The sequence below is a fragment of the Scyliorhinus torazame genome, chromosome 11 (assembly GCF_047496885.1).
Source record: "Scyliorhinus torazame isolate Kashiwa2021f chromosome 11, sScyTor2.1, whole genome shotgun sequence".
Lineage (NCBI taxonomy): Eukaryota > Metazoa > Chordata > Chondrichthyes > Carcharhiniformes > Scyliorhinidae > Scyliorhinus > Scyliorhinus torazame.
The window spans coordinates 65,387,869-65,411,705 of NC_092717.1; the positions used below are offsets into that span (position 1 = coordinate 65,387,869).

General features: G+C 49.0%; 1 protein-coding gene across 2 annotated transcripts in view; it reads right to left on the reverse strand.

Moving 5' to 3' along the window:
- The window catches only part of LOC140385316 (regulator of G-protein signaling 22-like), a 689,200-nt gene that overhangs the window by 190,839 nt on the left and 474,524 nt on the right, over positions 1-23,837 (reverse strand). Inside the window, exons 13-14 of one of the 2 annotated variants that reach the window (XM_072467373.1) lie at positions 2,347-2,472; positions 530-655 (exon numbers count right to left, since the gene is read on the reverse strand). In XM_072467373.1, the coding sequence (XP_072323474.1) occupies positions 530-655; positions 2,347-2,472 (252 nt within the window). The remainder of the gene's footprint in view (positions 1-529; positions 656-2,346; positions 2,473-23,837) is intronic. The other variant, XM_072467374.1, reaches the window with a different exon arrangement.

Genomic DNA, 23,837 nt, shown 5'->3' on the forward strand with positions numbered 1-23,837 from the left:
CCTGAACATTTCCCCATTTTAAAAAAGTCAATACCTCCATTTCTTCTTCCAAAGTGCTTAACCTCACACTTTTCCACATTGTATTCCATCTGCCACGTCTTTGCCCACTCTTCTAGCCTGTCCAAGTACTTCTGCAGTCCACCTGCTTCCTCAATACTACCTGTCCCTCTACAGATCTTTGTATCATCTGCAAACCTAGCAACAGTGCCTTCAGTTCCTTCTTCCAGATCATTAATGTATATTGTAAAAAGTTGTGGTCCCAGCACAGACCCCTGAGGCACACCACCAGTCACCGGCTGCCATCCTGAAAGAGAACCCTTTGTCCCCACTCTCTGCCTTCTGCCAGTCAGCCATTCCTCTATCCATGCCAGGATCTTACCCTTAACACCATGGGCTCTTAACTTATTTAACAGTCTCCTATGTGGCACCTTGTCAGCAGATTCCTGACCTCCAGCCAACATCAGAGTTCTAGCACCCTGGAGCATCGCTGCCTCTGCCTGCTGTGGATCTGAAAGTATGCTGAGCTCACCAGGTTGTGATCCCTAATGGAGCGTGCAGATGAGCGCTGTGACGGGTCTTCAATATAGGGGTCAGTGAATTCTGCTTCCGGACAGCTCTCGTGGCTGGAGTCAAGTACCTGGTTTGCCAGATGTGCCTGCGACAGAAATGAGAGGTCATTAGCGTGTGACAGATGCCTTTTGAAACAGGAGAAAACACTCACAGCATTGTTGTCCGACGGATGGTGCAGTGCTGGATCCTCACTTAGTTTATCACTGCCAATCTCACCATCAGCACAGGAGTTGTCAGCATCCACCCAGGCCAGCTGGAGGGTTCTCTTCTGAAGGTCCATGAGAACCTTCAGCTCTAGCATCCATCTGCCTGACTGGGATCTCTCCTTTTTGTTGTAAGCCATAAGACCATAAGACATAGGAGCAAAATTAGGCCACTTGGCCCATTGAGTCTGCTCTGCCATTCAATCATGGCTGATATTTTTCTCATCCCTATTCTCCTGTCTTCACCCGATAACCCCTGATCCCCTTAAAAAAGCCAATTTTTCCTGCATGTAAACAGATGGAAAGAGTGTACACTGAATGCGTGTGCCAGGGCAGGTGGTAAGGATGTCTGGCAATTATTGGATGGTGAGTGAGAGCAGCAAGGTGATGAAGACATGGCCCACAATGGAGACAAAAATGAGTGCGGGAAAGTGGGTTTTGGTATCCCTGGAGCTGGCAGTGAGTGACATTCCTGTGGGTGCGTGCTGAGTGTGTGAGCTGAGAGTGATTAGACGAGTGACTTAACCTGGCAGAACGGAGATCATTCATCTTCTTTCTGTGTTAGATAGCTGGTTTCTTCTGCAAGGCATTAGGGCTGGCAAGCGCTGCCACCACCTACCATGCTGGATTGGTAATCTTGCTGGTAGGTGTTAACCCAGAGGACTGGCAGATCACTTCCCGACGGACTTCCGTTGCATTCAGTAGACACTCCAGGGAAGCCACAGTAAAATTTGGGGCAGTATGCCTTTTAGCTTTCACCGCCGTGACTGCCCAGTGGCAAGTATGTCAGGTTAGTGCAGGGGTGGCCTTTAAATGAGGCGCTCCGATCATTAAAGTGCTGAACTGATAGCAGGGTGGACACATAACAAACAGTGGCAGTAGTGTGTACCATCTACAAGGTGCACTGCATGAACTCACCAAATTCCAAACTCACAACCACTACTACCTATAAGGACAAGAGCAGCAGACACTGCAAACACCATCACCTGGAGGTTCCCCTTCAAGTCACTCACCAACATCCTGACTTGGAAATATATTGCTGTTCCTTCACTGTCCCTGAGTCAAAATTCTGGAATTCCCTCTCTAACAGAACTGTGGGTATACCTACAACACATGGACTGCAACGATTCAATAAGGCAGCTCACCACCATTATCTGAAGGGCAACTAGGGACGGACAATAAATGCTGGCATAACCAGTGATGCCCACATCCCGTAAATGAATTTAAAAAACATTAGTTTGTCCCATCTGTTAACCCTTTATGCTACGGAAGTCACAATTTAATTTTGTTCTCAAACCGATTAAAGACTAAGAGTGGAAAAAAGCAAATTACTGTGGATGCTGAAACCAAAGAGAAAATTCAGGAAAATCTCAGCAGGCCTGACAGCATCTGTAGGGAGACAAAAGAGCTCACGTTTTGAGTCCAGATGACAAAGTTTGACAAAGGGTAACCTGGGCTCGAAATGTTAGCTCTTTTCTCTCTCTACAGATGCTACCAGACCTACTGAGATTTTCCAGCATTTTCTCTTTGGTTAAAGAATAAGAGCACTAATGCAAAGATATATTTTGTTTACCAGATTTCCTGTTTCTTTGCAAAATTGTGTGAAGATGTACCCAGTTCTGCTTTCATGGTGCAGGGCATGTAGCATGTTGTCTGTTTTATAATCACATAAAGCATAGTGATAATTTGTAATCCGCATCTGTGGAAATATACATAGATAGCACACTTTAATTCAAATACAGGAAGCATAAAAACAGTTTCATTTTCAAAGTATATTAATGACACCTAGGATTACTGCTCCTCTGGCACTCTTCATTTCACTGTGCCACTCAACTATTCAGCTAATGTGAAATATTGGATCAGAATTAATTTCCAAGGCTGTATCCGTTATATTCGTCTCCCACCAAAAAATCTGATTTCCACCTGAAGTTCTATACCTTAGCACCCAACTTTCTGTGTCTATCTCTTAGATTACCAGACTCCGAAATGACCCTCTTATGGACTGACCTCATTAACACTACACCCCTATGTGCTTCATCCGATGCCGGTGCTTATGTAGTTACATTGTATACCTTGTGTTGCCCTATTATGTATTTTCTTTTATTCCCTTTTCCTTCCATGTACTTAATGATCTGTTGAGCTGCTTCCAGAAAAACACTTTTCACTGTACCTCGGTACACATGACAATAAACAAATCCAATCCAATTAAACCCAATGGCATGCTGCAAATGTCCTGCCTGATTCTAACCAAAACCTTGAACTGCACATTTTTTTTGAGAGCCTCCATTTCCATGAACACATCGCCCCAAACATGTGACTGCATCTCATCTGAAAATGTCAATGCAGCTGGTTTGCCAGTTTCCTGAAGGAGACCGTTCTTGGTGCAGACCATGTAACCAGAGTGGGTGAGATCTTGCACAATCCTCAATCATTACCAATTAGAGCTCATGAATGGGCAAGTTGAGATATTCACGGGGCACAGAGACTGCATGCAGCATTTTCAGCAAAGGAGCAACTAAAAACAGAGGTATTATAACTACGTATCAGTATTTACAGTAGATGAGGTCAGTATGCAAAATACCCCAAGTAAACGAACAATGAATCAGGGACAATCATATCATAGAATTTACAGTGCAGAAGGAGGCCATTTGGCCCATCGAGTCTTGGAAAAAGCACCCTACCCAAGGTCAACACCTCCACCCTTTCCCCATAACCCAGTAACCCCAGCCAACACTAAGGGCAATTTTGGACACTAAGGGCAATTTTATCATGGCCAATCCACCTAACCTGCACATCTTTGAACTGTGGGAGGAAACCGGAGCACCCAGAGGAAACCCACGCACACACGGGGAGGATGTGCAGACTCCGCAGACAGTGACCCAAGCCGGAATCGAACCTGGGACCCTGGAGCTGTGAAGCAATTGTGCTATCCACAATGCTACCGTGCTGCCCCAAGAACTCAACAAGATTAACTTATGCAAAGTAATGAAGATACAGCATTAAAGAGCGGTAATTCTCCAGGGCCAAATAATTTCAATTCATGAAAGTAATGGAGAATATCGCAGAAAGAAACATAAAACCAGGAACAGTGCTTTGAGCCTGCTCCCCTGTTCATTATGATTATGGCTAATCATCCAACTCAATAGCCTGGTCCCGGCGTCCCCCATATCCTTTGATCCCTTTCTCCCCAAGTGCTATATCTAACTGATTCTTGAAAAAATAAGTATTTTGGCCTCAACTGCTTTCTGTGGTAGCAAATTCCACAGGCTGACCACTCTCTGGGTGAAGACTTTTGTCCTCATCTCAGTCCTAAATGGACTACCCCGTATCCTCAGACTGTGATGTCTGGGGGGTCATTCGCCGACCCCCCAGCAGGTCGGAGAATGGCCGCTGGCCGCCGTGAATCCCGCCCCCGCTGGTTGCCGAAGTCTCCGGTACCGGAGATTGGGCGGGGGTGGGAATCGGGCTGCGCCGGTTGGCGGGCCCCCTCGCTCAAATCTCCGGCCCGGATGGGCCGAAGTCCCGCCAAGAAATTGCCTGTCCCGCCGGCGTAAATTAAAGTAGGTATTTACCGGCGGGACAAGGCGACGTGGGCGGGCTCCGGAGTCCTGGGGGGGGCGTGGGGCGATCTGACCCCGGGGGATGCCCCCACGGTGGCCTAGCCCGCGATCGGGGCCCACCGATCCGCGGGCGGGCCTGTGCCGTGGGGGCACTCTTTCCCTTCCGCCTCCGCAACGGCCTCCACCATGGCGGAGGCGGAAGAGACTCTCCCCACTGCGCATGCGCGGGAAACTGTCAGTGGCCGCTGATGCTCCCGCGCATGCGCCGCCCGGGTTGTCATTTCCACGCCAGCTGGCAGGGCAACAAATGCCATTTCCGCCAGCTGGCGGGGCGGAAATCCCTCCGGCGCCAGCCTAGCCCCTCAATGTTGGGGCTCGGCCCCCAAAGATGCGGAGCATTCCGCACCTTTGGGGCGGCGCAATGCCCGTCTGATTGGCGCCGTTTTGGGCGCCAGTTGGCGGACATCGCGCCGTTGGGGGAGAATTGTGCCCCTGGTTCTGGACACACCCACTATCGGGAACATTCTTCTTGCATCTACCCGGTCTAGTCCTGTTAAAATTTTATATAGTTTCTCCGAGACTCCCCCCTCATTCTTCTGAACTCCAGCGAATATAATCCTGCTTGTTCTCCCCGTGTCTGCGTGGGTTTCCTCCGGGTGCTCCGGTTTCCTCCCACAGTCGAAAGATGTGCAGGTTAGGTGAATTGGCCATGCTAAATTGCCCTCAGTGTCCAAAAAAGGTTAGGTGGGGTTACGGGGATAGGGTGGAGGTGTGGGCTTAAGTAGGGTGCGATTTCCAAGGGCCGGTGCAGACTCGATGGGCCGAATTGCCTCCTTCTGTGATGTAAATTCTATGATCTATGATAACTTACTCAATCTCTTCTCATACATCAGTCCTGCCACCCCAAGAAACAGTCTGGTAAACCTTCACTGCACTCCTTCTATAGCAAGAACACTCTTCCTCAGAGAACCGTACACAATATTCCAGGTGTGCCCTCACCAAGGCCTGCAGCAAGACATCCCTGCTCCTGCATTCAAGTCCTCTCGCTATGAAGACCAACGTACCATATACCTTCTTTACTGCCTGCTGCACCTGAATGCTTACCTTCAGCAACCGGTGTTCAAGGACACCCAGGACTCTTTTCACATTCCCCATCCTAATTTGTGGCCATTCAGATAATAATTTGCCTTCCTGTTTTTGCCGATTCACTCAACTTGTCCAAATCACACTGAAAGATCGCTGCATCCTCCTCACAGTTCATCCTCTCATCCAGCTTTGTGGCATCTGTTCAAACTATAATCCTCTCAATTGCTCTTATTTTGAGAACTGTCCCTTAGATTAGGAAATTACCTATGTAACAATGCCCTTTAAGTAAGTTGAGACAGGAAAACCTTGCAACCTTCTGTTCTGATCATTACACTTTAGGAATGGTGTGGAGGTCCTTGGGAGGATGCAATGGGGTCTGCCAGATTTTGTTTACCTCTTCCTATGCCCTTCCAAGCAGCTAGCCTCCAAATACCTGCGTCAGTTACTGTCTTCCAGTTGCCAGAGTCAATGTCTGCCATCCTGGTCCATGCCATTTAGCTACCTGGTCAAAACAATTCTTTACAAGTGTGAGGGTCTGCCCATTTGCCGGTGAAGGTGTTCCTCAGCATATAATGTTAGTGTGGCAGAACAACTCTCTGATGAGGACTTGGTGCACCTTTCTCTTGGATCTCCGATAAGTAAGGATGAACAACTTTTTGTCAGTTCGAGTCATGGAGTCATACAGGCCCTTCGGCCCAGCTTGTCCATGCCACTCAGTATTGATCACTATGCTAGTCCCACTTGCCCGCATTTTGCCCATATCTCTCTATACCCACCCTGCCCATGTAACTGCCTAACTGCTTTTAAAGGAAAAAATTGTACCCACCTCTATCACTGCCTCTGGCAGCTCGTTCCAGATGTTCACCGAAAAGATTTCCCCTCTGGTCTCTTTTGTATCTCTCCCCTCTCACTTTAAACCTATGCACTCTAGTTCTAGACTCCTCTACCTTTGGGAAAAGATGTTGACTATCTACCTTATCTGTGTTCATCATTATTTTATAGACCTCTATAAGATCACCCCTAAGCCTTCTACGCTCCAGGGAAAAAAGTCCCAGCCTATCCAATCTCTCCTTATTACTCAGACCGTCAAGTCCTGATAGCAGCCTCATGAATCTCTTCTGCACTCTTTCTAGTTTAACAATATCCTTCCTGTAATAGGATGACCAGAACTGAACACGGTATTACCAATGTCTTGTACAACTTCAACAAGACGTCCCAACTAAGGGGCGTCATTCTCCGACCCCCCGCCGGGTCGGAGAATGGCCGTTGGCCACCGTGAATCCCGCCCCCGCCGAAGTCTCCGAAGGGAGAAAAGTCGGCGGGGCGTTAATGGCGCCGCTGCCGCGGAGAATGTCACGGGTCTGCGCAAGGCAGCCGATTTTCGGCCTGCCGATATTCTCCCTTCCGGATGGGCCGAAGTCCCGTCGACGTGATGACCGTTCACGTTGACGTGAATCAAACCTCCTTTTCATCGGCGTGACCCGGTGCTCCAGGCTCACGCCGACCAGCGAGGAGGTGAGTGACGGCCTGGGGGGTTGGCTCTGGGCAGGAAATGGCGTGGCCGCAGACTGATTGCGTGAGGAGAGGTGTGTCTCGGCTTGTGTGTGTGTGTGTGCGGCGGGGGGGGGGGGGGGGGTGGGTGGTTAGAGTAGGCTGGGCTCCGGGGGAGTGCCGGGAGGGGGTCCGTGCTGGGGTGGAGGTTGGGGGGGGGGGGGGTCCGTGCCGGGTGGAGGTTGGGGGTCCGTGCTGGGGTGGAGGTTGGGGAGGGGGTCCGTGCTGGGGTGGAGGTTGGGGGGGGGGGGGGTCCGTGCTGGGGTGGAGGTTGGGGGTTGGGGAGGGGGTCCGTGCCGGGGTGGAGGTTGGGGGGGGGTCCGTGCTGGGGTGGAGGTTGGGGGTTGGGGGGGTCCGTGCTGGGGTGGAGGTTGGGGAGGGGGTCCGTGCTGGGGTGGAGGTTGGGGGTTGGGGAGGGGGTCCGTGCTGGGGTGGAGGTTGGGGAGGGGGTCCGTGCTGGGGTGGAGGTTGGGGGGGGGTCCGTGCTGGGGTGGAGGTTGGGGAGGGGGTCCGTGCTGGGGTGGAGGTTGGGGGGAGGGGGGTCCGTGCCGGGGTGGAGGTTGGGGGTTGGGGGGGGTCCGTGCTGGGGTGGAGGTTGGGGAGGGGGTCCGTGCCGGGGTGGGTGATGGGAGGGCAAATGAGTTGGTCCACCTGGCCAGGTGCCAGCCTCCAACAGTTAGAACATAGAACAATACAGCGCAGTACAGGCCCTTCGGCCCACGATGTTGCACCGAAACAAAAGCCATCTAACCTACAATATGCCATTCTCATCCATATGTTTATCCAATAAACTTTTAAATGCCCTCAATGTTGGCGATTTCACTACTGTAGCAGGTAGGGCATTCCACGGCCTCACTACTCTTTGCGTAAAGAACCTACCTCTGACCTCTGTCCTATATCTATTACCCCTCAGTTTAAAGTTATGTCCCCTCGTGCCAGCCATATCCATCCGCGGGAGAAGGCTCTCGCTGTCCACCCTATCCAACCCCCTGATCATTTTGTATGCCTCTATTAAGTCTCCTCTTAACCTTCTTCTCTCCAACGAAAACAACCTCAAGTCCATCAGCCTTTCCTCATAAGATTTTCCCTCCATACCAGGCAACATCCTGGTAAATCTCCTCTGCACCCGCTCCAAAGCCTCCTCGTCCTTCCTATAATGCGGTGACCAGAACTGTACGCAATACTCCAAATGCGGCCGTACCAGAGTTCTGTACAGCTGCAACATGACCTCCCGACTCCGGAACTCAATCCCTCTACCAATAAAGGCCAACACTCCATAGGCCTTCTTCACAACCCTATCAACCTGGGTGGCAACTTTCAGGGATCTATGTACATGGACACCTAGATCCCTCTGCTCATCCACACTTTCAAGAACTTTACCATTAGCCAAATATTCCGCATTCCTGTTATTCCTTCCAAAGTGAATCACCTCACACTTCTCTACATTAAACTCCATTTGCCACCTCTCGGCCCAGCTCTGCAGCTTATCTATATCCCTCTGTAACCTGCTACATCCTTCCACACGATCGACAACACCACCGACTTTAGTATCGTCTGCAAATTTACTCACCCACCCTTCTGCGCCTTCCTCTAGGTCATTGATAAAAATGACAAACAGCAACGGCCCCAGAACAGATCCTTGTGGTACTCCACTTGTGACTGTACTCCATTCTGAACATTTCCCATCAACCACCACCCTCTGTCTTCTTTCAGCTAGCCAATTTCTGATCCACATCTCTAAATCACCCTGAATCCCCAGCCTCCGTATTTTTTGCAATAGCCTACCATGGGGAACCTTATCAAACGCTTTGCTGAAATCCATATACACCACATCAACTGCTCTACCCTCGTCTACCTGTTCAGTCACCTTCTCAAAGAACTCAATAAGGTTTGTGAGGCATGACCTACCCTTCACAAAGCCATGCTGACTATCCCTGATCATATTATTCCTATCTAGATGATTATAAATCTTGTCTCTTATAATCCCCTCCAAGACTTTACCCACTACAGACGTGAGGCTCACCGGCCTATAGTTGCCGGGGTTGTCTCTGCTCCCCTTTTTGAACAAAGGGACCACATTTGCTGTCCTCCAGTCCTCTGGCACTATTCCTGTAGCCAATGATGACATAAAAATCAAAGCCAAAGGTCCAGCAATCTCTTCCCTGGCCTCCCATAGAATCTTCGGATAAATCCCATCAGGTCCCGGGGACTTATCTATTTTCAGCCTGTCCAGAATTGCCAACACCTCTTCCCTACGTACCTCAATGCCATCTATTCTATTAGCCTGGGGCTCAGCATTCTCCTCCACAACATTCTCTTTTTCCTGAGTGAATACTGACGAAAAATATTCATTTAGTATCTCGCCTATCTCTTCAGACTCCACACACAATTTCCCATCCCTGTCCTTGACTGGTCCTACTCTTTCCCTAGTCATTCGCTTATTCCTGACATACCTATAGAAAGCTTTTGGGTTTTCCTTGATCCTTCCTGCCAAATACTTCTCATGTCCCCTCCTTGCTCGTCTTAGCTCTCTCTTTAGATCCTTCCTCGCTACCTTGTAACTATCCATCGCCCCAACTGAAACTTCACACTTCATCTTCACATAGGCCTCCTTCTTCCTCTTAACAAGAGATTCCACTTCCTTGGTAAACCACGGTTCCCTCGCTCGACGCCTTCCTCCCTGTCTGACCGGTATATACTTATCAAGAACACGCAGTAGCTGATCCTTGAACAAGCCCCACTTATCCAGTGTGCCCAACACTTGCAGCCTACTTCTCCACCTTATCCCCCCCAAGTCACGTCTAATGGCATCATAATTGCCCTTCCCCCAGCTATAACTCTTGCCCTGCGGTGTATACTTATCCCTTTCCATCATTAACGTAAACGTCACCGAATTGTGGTCACTGTCCCCAAAGTGCTCTCCTACCTCCAAATCCAACACCTGGCCTGGTTCATTACCCAAAACCAAATCCAACGTGGCCTCGCCTCTTGTTGGCCTGTCAACATATTGTGTCAGGAAACCCTCCTGCACACACTGTACAAAAAACGACCCATCGAATGTACTCGAACTATAACTTTTCCAGTCAATATTTGGAAAGTTAAAGTCTCCCATAATAACTACCCTGTTACTTTCGCTCATATCCAGAATCATCTTCGCCATCCTTTCCTCTACATCCCTAGAACTATTAGGAGGCCTATAAAAAACTCCCAACAGGGTGACCTCTCCTTTCCTGTTTCTAACTTCAGCCCATACTACCTCGGAAGAAGAGTCCCCATCTAGCATCCTCTCCGCCACCGTAATACTGCTCTTGACTAGCAGCGCCACACCTCCCCCTCTTTTGTCTCCTTCTCTGAGCTTACTAAAACACCTAAACCCCGGAACCTGCAACATCCATTCCTGTCCCTGCTCTATCCATGTCTCCGAAATGGCCACAACATCGAAGTCCCAGGTACCAACCCACGCTGCCAGTTCCCCTACCTTGTTTCGTATACTCCTGGCATTGAAGTAGACACACTTCAAACCACCTACCTGAACACTGGCCCCCTCCTGCGATGTCAAATCTGTGCTCCTGACCTCTATACTCTCATTCTCCCTTACCCTAAAACTACAATCCAGGTTCCCATGCCCCTGCTGCATTAGTTTAAACCCCCCCAAAGAGCACTAACAAATCTCCCCCCCAGGATATTTGTGCCCCTCAGGTTCAGATGTAGACCATCCTGTCTGTAGAGGTCCCACCTTCCCCAGAAAGAGCCCCAGTTATCCAAAAATCTGAATCCCTCCCGCCTGCACCATCCCTGTAGCCACGTGTTTAAATGCTCTCTCTCCTTATTCCTCATCTCACTATCACGTGGCACGGGCAACAACCCAGAGATAACAACTCTGTTTGTTCTAGTTCTGAGCTTCCATCCTAGCTCCCTGAAAGCCTGCCTGACATCCTTGTCCCCTTTCCTACCTATGTCGTTGGTGCCAATGTGGACCACGACTTGGGGCTGCTCCCCCTCCCCCTAAGGACCCGGAAAACACGATCCGAGACATCACGTACCCTTGCACCTGGGAGGCAACATACCAAACGTGAGTCTCTCACGCTCCCACAAAATCTCCTATCTGTGCCCCTGACTATAGAGTCCCCAATTACTAATGCTCTGCTCCTCTCCCCCCTTCCCTTCTGAGCAACAGGGACAGACTCCGTGCCAGAGGCCCGTACCCCATGCCTTCCCCCTGGTAAGTCCCCCCCCCCACAAGTATCCAAAGCGGTATACTTGTTTCTCAGGGGACGACCGCAGGGGATCCCTGCACTGACTGCTTTTTCCCAGTCCCTCTTACAGTTACCCACCTATCTCCAATCTTTGGTGTAACTAATTCCCTGAAGCTGCTATCTATGACCCCTTCTGCCTCCCGAATGATCCGAAGTTCTTCCAACTCCAGCTCCAGTTCCCTAACTCGGTCTTGGAGGAGCTGGAGATGGCAGCACTTCCTGCAGGTAAAATCAGCAGGGACACTAACTGCATCCCTCACCTCAAACATCCTGCAGGAGGAACATTGCACTCCCTTCCCTGCCATTCCTCCAACTTTCTACCAAGATCTGGCTAAAAAATAATAATAATATAATAAAATATGGTACTTACCTCAGACCAATGGGTTTTATTATTAGGTTAGAGGAGGAGGGCGGGTGGGAGACACTACACGTGTAGTGTCTCGGGTTTCCTCTCCACCAGAATTTATTGGGGAGGGTCTTCCCAGACGTCCGCGGGTCGACTTCCTGTTCCCGCCTAAAAAACTAATTTAAAATAAAAGAAAAAAAAAAGAAAAATTCTCAGCTCCTGCTGAAATTGACTAACCAGCCAGCTGTTCTCACGCCGCCGAAATCGACTGGCCTGCCCCTGCAAAGACAAGTGCTTTTAAAGGTTGACTTACCTCCCAGCAACCTCCTTCCGCAATGCTCCCGCTGAAACTGACTCACCACTCACCAGCTGTTCTCACGCCGCCGAAATCGACTGGCCTGCCCCTGCAAAGACAAGTGCTTTTAAAGGTTGACTTACCTCCCAGCAACCTCCTTCCGCAATGCTCCCGCTGAAACTGACTCACCACTCACCAGCTGTTCTCACGCCGCCGAAATCGACTCGCCTGCCCCTGCAAAGACAAGTGCTTTTAAAGGTTGACTTACCTCCCAGCAACCTCCTTCCGCAATGCTCCCGCTGAAACTGACTCACCACTCACCAGCTGTTCTCACGCCGCCGAAATCGACTGGCCTGCCCCTGCAAAGACAAGTGCTTTTAAAGGTTGACTTACCTCCCAGCAACCTCCTTCCGCAATGCTCCCGCTGAAACTGACTCACCACTCACCAGCTGTTCTCACGCCGCCGAAATCGACTGGCCTGCCCCTGCAAAGACAAGTGCTTTTAAAGGTTGACTTACCTCCCAGCAACCTCCTTCCGCAATGCTCCCGCTGAAACTGACTCACCACTCACCAGCTGTTCTCACGCCGCCGAAATCGACTGGCCTGCCCCTGCAAAGACAAGTGCTTTTAAAGGTTGACTTACCTCCCAGCAACCTCCTTCCGCAATGCTCCCGCTGAAACTGACTCACCACTCACCAGCTGTTCTCACGCCGCCGAATTCAATAAGATCCCCTCTCATCCTTCTAAACTCCAACTAGTACAGACCCAGAGTCCTCAAACGTTCCTCGTATGACAAGTTCTTCATTCCAGGGATCATTCTTGCGAACCTCTTCTGGACCCTTTCCAAGGCCAGCACATCCTTCCTTAGATATGGGGCCCAAAACTGCTCACAGTACTCCAAATGGGGTCTGACCAGAGCCTTATACAGCCTCAGAAGTACATCCCTGGTCTTGTATTCTAGCCCTCTTGACATGAATGCTAACATAGCATTTACCTTCTTAACTGCCGACTGAACCTGCACATTAACCTTAAGAGAATCGTGAACAAGGACTCCCAAGTCCCTTTGTGCTTCTGCTTTCCGAAGCATTTCCCCATTTCGAAAATAGTGTCTGCCTAGATTCTTCCTTCCAAAGTGCTTAACCTCTCACTTTTCCACATTGTATTTCATTTGCCACTTCATTGCCCACTCTCCTAGCTTGTTCAAGTCCTTCTGCAGCCCCCTTGCTTCCTCAATACTACCTGTCCCTCTGCAGATCTTTGTATCATCTGCAAACTTAACAGTGCCTTCCGTACCTTCTTCCAGATCATTAATGTATATTGTAAAAAGTTGTGGTCCCAGCACAGACCCCTGAGGCACACCACTAGTCACCGGCTGCCATCCTGAAAAAGACCCCTTTGTCCCCACTCTTTGCCTTCTGCCAGTCAGCCAATCCTCTATCCATGCCAGGATCATACCCTTAACACCATGGGCTTTTAACTTATTTAACAATCTCCTGTGCAGCACCTTGTCAAAGGCCTCCTGGAAATCTAAATAAACCACGTCCACTGATTCTCCTTTGACGAACATCCTTGTTACCTCCTTAAAGAACTCTAACAGATTTGTCAGACACAACCTCCCTTTGACAAAGCCATGCTGACTCAGTCCTATTTTACTATGCACTTCCAAGTACTTGCGATATCATCTTTAATAACAGACTCTAAAATCTTACCAATAACGGAAGTCAGGCTTACCAGCCTATAATTTCCCGTCTTCTGCCTCCCTCCCTTCTGAAGTAGTGGTGTCACAATCGCCACCTTCCAGCCCTCTGGGACCCTTCCTGCCTCCAGTGATTCCTAAAAGATCATCACTAATGCCTCCACAATTTCCTCAGCTATGTCTTTTAGGACCCTGGGGTGTAGTCCATCCGGTCTAGGTGACTTATCCATCTTCAGACCTTTCAGTTTCCCCAGAACCTTCTCCTTAGTAATGGTCACTGCACTCACATCTGCCCCCTGGTTCTCCTGGAGCTCTGGCATCCCTCTGGCGTCTTCCACCGTGAAGACTGATGCAATTCAGTTCGTCTGCCATTTCTTTGTTTCCTATTATTACTTCTCCAGCCATATTTTCTCGTGGTCCAATGTCTATTTTTGCCTCTCTCTTACCTTTTATGTATTGAAAAAATTTCTTCCTATCTTCCTTTATATTACTCGCTAGCTTACACTCGTACTTCATCTTCTCCCCCCTTATAACTTTTTAAGTTGTCCTCTGCTCGCTTTTAAAGGCTTCCCAATCCTCTGGTTTCCCACAAATCCTCGCCACATTGTATGCTTTTTGTTTAGCCTTTATGCTGTCCTTGACATCCCTCGTCAGCCATGGATGCCTTGTCCTCCCCTTAGCATGTTTCCTCCTCCTTGGGATGAATTTCTGTTGTCCCTCCCTAATAACCCCCCAAAACTCCTGCCTTTGCTGTTCCACTGTCTTCCCTGCTAGGCTCCTTCTCCAATCAACTCTGGCCAGCTCCTCCCTCATGTCTTTGTAGTTACCCTTATTTAATTGTTACATCTGATTGCAGCTTCTTCCTCTCAAACTGCAGGGTAAATTCTATTATATTGTGGTCACTGCTCCCGAAGGTTTCCTTCAACTTAAGTTCCATAATCAAGTATGCCTCATTACACATCATCAAATCCAGAATTGCCTGTTCCCGAGTAGGCTCTGTCACAAGCTGCTCCAAAAAAACATCTTAGACATTCCACAAATTCCATTTCTTGGGATCCACTACCACCCTGATCTTCCCAGTCCACCTGCATATTGAAGTCCCCCGTGATTATTGTAGTATTGCTTTTTTTGCTTGCTTTTTCTATCTCCTGATTTATTTTCTGCCCCACATCCTGACTACTGCTATGGGGCCTGCACATAACTCCCATCAGGGTCTTTTTACCTTTGCGATTCCTCAACTCTACCCACAGAGATTCTGTGCGTTCTGATCCTACAATTGCTCCTTGCTATCGATTTAACTTCATTCCTTACTAACAATGCAACCCCACCCCCTTTGCTCATCTGCCTGTCCTTTCGATAGGACATGTATCCTTGGATATTTAGATCCCAGCCCTGATCCCCTTGCAGCCACGTCTCTGTGATACCCACAACACCGCACCGGCCAATTTCAATGTGCGCAACAAACTAATTTATCATGTTCCGTATACTGCATTGGCCACCTCCCTTTTCACACTCTCCACAGTCACTGTACCCTGTACTGTGGCCCTTTTTGATTTTTGACTGTGGCTCCTCTGCCTTACAGTTTCCCCCTTACTGTTTTTTGTTTCTGGCCCCGTTTTACTTCCCTCTGACCTCCTACATTGGATCCCATCCCCCTGCCACATTAGTTTAAACCCTTCCCAACAGCTCTAGCAAACACCCCCGAGGACATCGGTTCCAGTCCTGCCCAGGTGCAGACCGTCCATTTGTACTGGTCCCACCTCCCCAGAACCAGTTCCAATGCCCCAGGAATTTGAATCCCTCCCTCTTGCACCATCGCTCGAGCCACACATTCATCCTATCTATCCTGACATTCCTAATCTGGCTAGCTCGTGGCACTGGTAGCAATCCTGAGATTACTACCTTTGAGGTCCTACTTTTTAGTTTCACTCCTAACTCCCTGAATTCAGCTTGTAGGACCTCATCCCGTTTTTTACCTATATTGTTGGTGCCTATGTGCACGACAGCTGGCAGTTCACCCCCCCCACCTCAGAATGTCCTGCAGCCGCTCCGAGACATCCTTGACCCTTGCACCAGGGAGGCAACATACCATCCTGGAGTCTCGATTGCATCCGCAGAATCGCCTGTCTGTTCCCCTTACGATTGAGTCCCCTGCCATTATAGCCCTGCCATTCTTCTTCCAGCCCTGCTGCGCAGCAGAGCCAGCCACGGTGCCATGAATCTGGCTGCTGCTGCCTTCCCCTGTTGAGCCATCTTCCTCAACAGTATCCAAAGCGGTATATCTGTTTTGCAGGGAGATGATCGCAGGGGACAACTGCACTGCCTTCCTACTCTTGCTCTGTCTTTTGGTCACCCATTTTCTATCTCCCTCAGTAACATTCACCTGTGGTGTGACCAACTCGCTAAACGTGCTGTCCACGAATTCCTCAGCATCGCGGATGCTCCAAAATGAGTCCATCCACAGCTCCAGAGCCATCAAGCGGTCTAACTGGAGCTGCAACTGGACACACTTCTTGCACGTGAAGGAGCCAGGGACAGTGTACGTGTCCCTAAGCTCCCACATCGCACATGAGAAGCATGGTACGGGTCAGGGATCTCCTGCCATGTCTTAAACCTTAGGTAACTTATACAACTACAATTCCAAAAAACGAAAGAAAAAATAAATAAATATACAAATGAAAAGGCAAACTACTCACCAGTGACTTACCAGGGATAAAAAGCACCTCCTCCCACCCAGCTTCGAATTCCCACCTAGGTTCAAATTCCCAAACTCACTCTTCGCTGTGTCTCACTCTGGCTGTGTCTTCTCTGGCTCACTGGGAGAACTGAGACACGTATTACTTCCCCGGTCTGCTCTCAGTCAGCATGATCTCTTTAGGAAAGCTATGCCAATGTTCAGTTTACCACGTCCATGTCAATAACGGCAATCTTTCATATTATCAACCAGCTTCAAGTTATCTGTAATCCCAGGCTCGTGGGCTTGACAGTCCAGCTTGCCAATCGAAAAATTGGCATCGTTTTTATTGGAGATTCTAAGCACCTTACTCGTCGGGAGCTGCCTAATTTGCAATAGATGGGGCTGATCAATGGGATACGTGGTCCTTTGCATTAGAAACAGCCCACAGCACTCATTCTCCACACATAACAAGACAGGATTAACTCCCATCTCTTGTGCTGTGATTAAACGCCACGGTGAAACTGGAGTGTGCTCCAGGGCACAGGTCTAGGCAATACTTATGGAGACAATGGAAACGATTCTCCGTTTGGGAGACAATGGGTGGGATTTTCCGTTGTCCGACGCTGAAATATCACAAATGAACTCACCGTCACTGCGGGAGGCAGGAGACTACCGGGTCTGGCCCGTTAATGAGATGTTAATGGCATTTGCATGCCCATGCCGACACGTGGTGTGTGAACACATTCACACCGCTATCATGAAGTCGAAACATGACATTCTGCTGGTTGCCCGGCGGCGATCTTAATTTTCGGCTGGCATCGTATTCTCCGCCCGATCGCGATTCACGATTCCGGCGCGGCCAATGGAGAATCCAGCCCACGTTTTGTCAGGGTGGCATACAGTATTTTTCACCCATCTAATCCCTAACCCATTGCACTTGGTCTTCTGTAATCACCATTGCCATCATGAATTCCCATTTTACCAAGACCAACTTTCTCCATATCCAGAATTCTGGCTATCTCCATTACTCAATTCTCCATTGGTGAGATCTTCTGGGGCATACATTTAAGGTCCGTGGGCAAAGTCTAGAGGAGATGTGTGAGGAAGGTTATATACGCAGAGGGTGGTGAGTGCCTGGAACGCATTGCCAGAGGAGGTTGTGGAAGCAGATTCATTAACGGCATTCAAAAGGCATCTTTTTAAAAAATAAATTTAGAGTGCCCAATTCATTTTTTCCAATTAGGGGGCAATTTAGCATGACCAATCCACCTACCTTGCACATCTTTTTTTGGGTTGTGGGAGTGAAACCCACACAAACAGGGGGAGAATGTATTCAAAAGGTATCTTGATAAACACATGGGTCGGACGGGTAAAGAGGAATACGGCACATGGAAGCGCTGAGGGTTTTGGCAAAGGTTGGTATCATGACCGGTGCAAGCTTGGATGGCCGGAGGGCCTGCTCCTGTGCTGTATTGTTCTTTGTTGTGTTCTTTGCCATAGTACCAAAGAGATTCATTATGTCATGGGAGCTCGCCGTGTCTGTGTGGGTTTCATCCCCCACAACCCAAAGATGTGCAGGCTAGGTGGATTGACCACGCTAAATTGCCTCTTAATTGGAAAAAATTAATTGGATACTCTTTTTTAAATGTCATGGGAGTGTCCCTTTAAGAAATGTTTTTGTCTTATCACATGACTTCAGTGATGTTCTTGTGTGGGTGGAGCTGGGCTGTGGTCTGGGAGTTGGTTTTACTTTCGCTTTGGTTTGAGACTGTTGTGGCTCGGTTTTTGCTTTCGTTTTCACATTTAGCTGTTGGACTCCGACAGAGAAGTCTTGTCCTGTCTCTCTATATTCATTTTAAAAGCTGCTTCCAGACTGCATGATAACTTTAAAGAGATAACTGTTTTCCGGAAGGAATTCAAGCATGCTATTTGAGAAAGGAAACAGAGTATTAATACCAAGTCTTAAAGACAGTAAGAATGCCGTATGGTGGGCCACACCTTTGAAAAGGGGGCATCTGGTTTATGGGATCTTGTTATTAAATTGGAACAGCTTAAGGGGGCAATTTATTAAGGGTGATACACAGATTACTATAGCTGTGTGGGGTATGCATGTTTGAAGTTGTTAGACATGCTGACTGTGTGTGTTTATAAAAATGTTCACTAAATTCATAGAATAAACTTTGTTTTTGATTAAAAGTGCTATTGAATAACACCTAGAAGGCAAACCCTTGTGCTCATCATAACCAAAATCAATAAACAGTTGTCGGTCAGGTGAACTCCATGAAATACTTTGGAGTTTTTGAAACAATGGCCCATAACAATGATGCATTGAATTTTTGGGAGAGGAGTTTAGCATGACTTCTGCCTGTGTGAGCTAGTTTGCTTCTCATCTTCAGCTCACACTGCTGGTTTGCAGCAATGTGAGAAAGAGGGCCAAATGTGATAAATATCTCCCCTGTCAGACACAGCCTCTCCACAGGCAAAACCTCAGCTGTACCTCCTTGTGACAACACATGGAAAGTAACAACCCTAGAATAAAATTGCAGAGGAACTCGCAAGAGATTTGGGCAGTCTCATCTACTGGTGGAACATGTGGACTTGTTCTGACATTTATGAAGCAAACTCGGAGCTAAAAACTCATAGTTCCACTGTCCTGTTGATACCTCAGGGGAGTTGAATGCTAAGGGGGTAAATTCCATCAAACATCTGGAGTGTAACCGAAGGGTAGACTGATATCGAAATATGGCACCTTTCTGGCAGCTCCTGAAACCAAGTCAGTGCCAAATGTAGTGCTTTGCATTCCTTTGGACAGAACCAGTGGGATTGAGAGAACTCTGAAGTTTGGGCAACACAGTGGCACACCTTCCCCCAGTAGGGAGGTCCCCGATGCGGCGGAGAATTTTAAAAATATAAATTTAGAGTACCCAATTCATTTTTTCCAATTAAGGGGCAGTTTAGCGCGGCCAATCCACCTAGCTTGCACATTTTTAGGTTGTGGGGGCGAAACCCATGCAAACACGGGGAGAATGTGCAAACTCCACACGGACAGTGACCCAGAGCCGGGATCGAACCTGGGACCTCGGCGCTGTGAGGCAGCAGGGCTAACCCACTGCGCCACCATGCTGCCCTGAAAAATGAGAATTGGCGTCAGGCATTGGAGAACCGTTTGCGATGCTCCAGCCCCCATGCTGGCTGCGGGATCGGGGTTTGTGTCCGCGCGCTAGCGGGAGGATGTAAATGAATGGAGATGGATCTTAATGACTCCTTTGCATCCACTTCGAGAATTAGGCATCCTATTCTCCGGCCCTCCATGATTCTTTGGTTCTTTTGGCCGGGGATTTTTACCAGTCTCACCAAACGTGAACTTCTTTTATTGGAACTTTGCAGTTTTTTAAAAGTTTACAGAAATAGATCATTGTGTATTTACATATGAATAGTTCCTTCTGCCTCTTCCCCTCCCCTCTCCCACTTGTCGGTTAGCCCCACCCTCCCCCCTCCTCCCACTCCCCTATTAAGGCATTTCCTTGGTATCTTGGTTAATTTACATTTTAAGAAGTCTTACAACACCAGGTTAAAGACCAACAGGTTTGTTTCGAATCACTAGCTTTCGGAGCACTGCTCCTTCCTCAGATGAATGAAGAGGTGGGTTCCAGAAACATATATATATATATATAAATATATTGAGACAGAGTCAAGATGCAATACGATACTTTGAATGCAAGTCTTTGCAAGTAATTAAGTCTACAGGTCCAGATGGAGCAACGAGAGAGAGGGATAATCGCAGGTTAAAGAGGTGTGAATTGTCTCAAGCCAGAACAGTTGGTAGGATTTCGCAAGCCCAGGCCAGATGGTGGGGGGGTGAATGTAATGCGACATGAATCCAAGGTCCTGGTTGAGGTCGTACTCGTGTGCGGAACTTGGCTATTAGTTTCCGCTCGGTGATTCTGCCTTGTCGCACGTCCAGAAGAAGGACAATTTACATTTTGGTCGGGTTTTACTTGTTTACTTGTGCCCGGCTCGGCAGGGCCCTCGGTCATGTAACTGATTTGCTGGTTAGAATGGACTTTTCCGCCCGGGATTGGGGTTGGGGACGGGGAGCCTTGGCTTGCCTCCATTCTTACCTAGGGCCCTACATCCCTGCCGCATGGCCCTGGCTTTGTGGCCTTGATCTTGGTCCTCCATTGTCTATTCCGGCTGTTCCCCTGCCCCTTCCCTCTGAATACCCTCCCCCCACTCCTTTCCTCCCTCTTCCTGTTCTTTTGTGCTTTGGTGGTCCCCTGTCTAGCCTCCCCTCCCATCGCTCTATTGGCTGTTGGCTAAAAACAGGTCTTTGAACAAGTTGGTGAATGGCTTCCATGTCTTGTGGAAGCCCTCTTCCAAACCTTGGATGCGGAATTTGATTTTCTCCAGGTGGAGGAATTCCGACAGGTTGGCCAGCCAGTCTGCAGCTTTGGGTGACGCTGTTGATCACCGGTCGAGCAGGATTCTTCGGCAGGCGATTAGGGAGGGAAAGGCAAGGGTGCTGGCCCTCCTCCCTATTAATAATTCTGGCTCTTCTGATAACCCGAAGACTGCCACTTTAGAGCTTGGCTCCACCCTCACCCCCACAACTGCGGACATTGCTTCGAACCCGACAAGTCTGGGGCATGCCCAGAACATGTGGATGTGGTTGGCTGGGCCTCCTTGCCACCATTCACACTTGTAATCCACTTCAAACCTGCTCATTTGGGTTCTGGTTAGGTGTGCTCTGTGCACCACTTTCAGTTGCATGAGGCTTAGCCTTGCGCAAGTGGAGGGGGATTGGCCTTGTTCAGTACGTCACTCCAGAGACCCCACCTTATTTCAATCCCAAATTCTTTCCCCCATTGTCCCATGTCTCGTCCAGTGGGGAGCATGCCCCTTCTAGCAGTTGTCCGTACAGGTCCCTGCAGTTCTCCACTCCCAGATTGCCCACATCCAGTAATTCCTCTAACATTGAATGGCTCGGGGTCCGTGGGTATGTTGTTGCCTCCTTGCGGAGGAAGTTCTTTACCTGTAGGTGTTGCAGTTCGTTCCCGTTGGGCAGATGTAGTTTTTCTGTCAGTTCCTCTACCATCACTAGTCTGTCGTCCGTACAGAAGTCCCTCCCTAACAGTCAGCTGTCTTCACCTCTTAAAGGTGGTGTCCATCCTTGCTGGCGTTAACCTGTGGTTACCAAAGATGGGGGCCATAGGGGACATTTCAGTTGGCTGAAGTGCTGTCTCATTTGGTTCCATGTTTGGAGTGTGGCTGCCATCGCTGACCTTGAGTGCTTGGCTGGCCGGGATGGGAGTGCCGCTGTGTTGCTGGAAGTCTTAAAGCGCTTCAAGGTAGATAAATCCCCGGGACCTGATGAAATATATCCCAGGACGTTGTGGGAGGCTAGGGAGGAAACTATGGGTCCCCTAGCAGAGATACTTGAATTGTCGACAGACACATGTCAAGGGCCTGAAGATTGGAGGGTAGCAAATGTTGCGTCTTTGTTTAAGAAGGGCCGCAGGGAAAAGTCTGGGAACTACTGAGTCTAATGTCCGTGGTGGGTAAGTTGTTAGAAAATATTCTGATCGAGACAGGATCTACAGGCATTTAGAGAGGCAAGGACTGATTGTGTGGAACGAGCTGCCAGAGGCAGTAGTAGAGGCAGGTGCAATTTTGTCTTTTAGAAAGCATTTAGACAGTTATATGGGAAAGACGGATATAGAGGATATGGGCCAAATGCTGGCAATTGGAACTAGCTTAGTGGTAAAATCTCGGCGGCATGGACAAGTTGGGCCAAAGGGCCTGTTTTCATGCCGTAAACCTCTATGACTAGCCTGTTTAACCTTTGCTCAAAAGACAATCCCACTGGACCACGGATCTTCCTCGTGAACTTTCGCTTAACCATCTTCAATAAAATAATGGGCATGACACAGCTTTCTTGAGTTAAAGTCCACTGAACGGCATGTTTAACAGGTGGAGGTGCCGAGAAACATCTCACTATTCAATGGCACTTTGTCTATGGGCGATTCTCTCCACCGAGACCGCACTTGGAAGGATTTCCTGCTGGTGAACTTCAGGACAGATTCATTGCAGATCGAAGTGCTATTTTGTCTGGCTGTCTCTCTCTCTCTCCCCATTCCCCCCCCCCTCCCCTCACCCCGCCACCACTTTTCAGACCCCCCCTCCCCAATTTTGACACCCACCACGCCCCGTCACCTCCCAACCTGGGGGAGGCCCCTGGGAACAGCTGCTCTCTGGCTGGTAAAGCCTCCCTCGCAGGCCCGATTCTTGGAGTGCTAACCTGGCACATGGACACCCTGGAAACCTGGTGATACCCCTGCCAGTGTGGCAGTGCCATCCAGGCATACTGGCAATGATAGAGTGGCACTGCCAAGGTGCCTGGGCACCAGATGGAGAGCCAGGGTGCCACCCTGCCCTGTCCACGACCACCCTGTGATCTCCAATGGCATGGGAGATTAATCCGACGTGATGTTATGCCTGGTCCCCATTTGTGTGGACCAGGATAAATGGTGCCCTGGTGAGGTCTCCCAGACATGGCATAAGGTGAATCCAGTCAATGTAAAATTAAATGAGCCGTTGAATCTCACAAGACATTTCAAGCATCTCAAATCTCATGAGAACCCTCTTGCAAGATTCAAGGGTCTCATCCCGACACCAAGTCGAATACGACAAGGCCAGTGAATCCCGCCCAATATCTTGTCTCAAATAAGGGGACGAAAATTGTCAAGTACTCCATGTGTGGTCTCATGTGTGTACAGTTGCAGCAAGACTTGCCCACTCTTATACCCCAACCCTCATTAAATAAGGGCCAACATTCAACTAGCCTTCCTGATTACCTGCTGCACCTGTATGCTAGCTTTCTGTGTTTTGTGCACAAGTACCCCCAAGACCCTTTGGGTTGCAGCTTTCTGCAGTGTTTCTCCATTTAAATAATACTCTTTTGCTCTCCCTTCCAAAATGAACACTTCACACTTTCCTACATTATGCTTCATTTGCTCACTCTTTTGCCCACTTACTTAACCTATCAATATCTCTTTGCAAATTGTTTGCATCCTTCTTGGACCTCATCCAGATGCCTCTTAAATGTCGATTATGTGCCGGTTTCCAGCACATCCTATGGCAGCATGTTCCAGGCTCCCAGCACTCTCTGCATGTAAAACACCCTGCACATCTCCCTTAAACTTTCCTCCTCTCACCTTGAACCTGTGCCCCCTTGCAATTGACACTTCTACCCTTGGAAAAAGCCTCTGACTGTCCACCCTGTCTATGCCTCTCGTAATCTTGTAGACCTCAATCAGGTTTCCCCTCAGCCTCTAAAGTTCTAGTGAGAACAACCCGAGTTTATTCAACCTCTCCTCATAGCCAACATTCTCGAGACCAGGCAACATCCTGGTGAATCTTCTTTGCACTCACTCCAAAGCTTCCACATCCTTCTGATAATGTGGTGACCAGTACTGCATTCAATACTCCAAATGCAGCCTTTGGGGCAGCATGGTGGCGCAGTGGTTAGCGCTGCTGCCTCACAGCGCAGAGGTCCCAGGTTCGATCCCAGTTCTGGATCACTGTCCGTGTGGAGTTT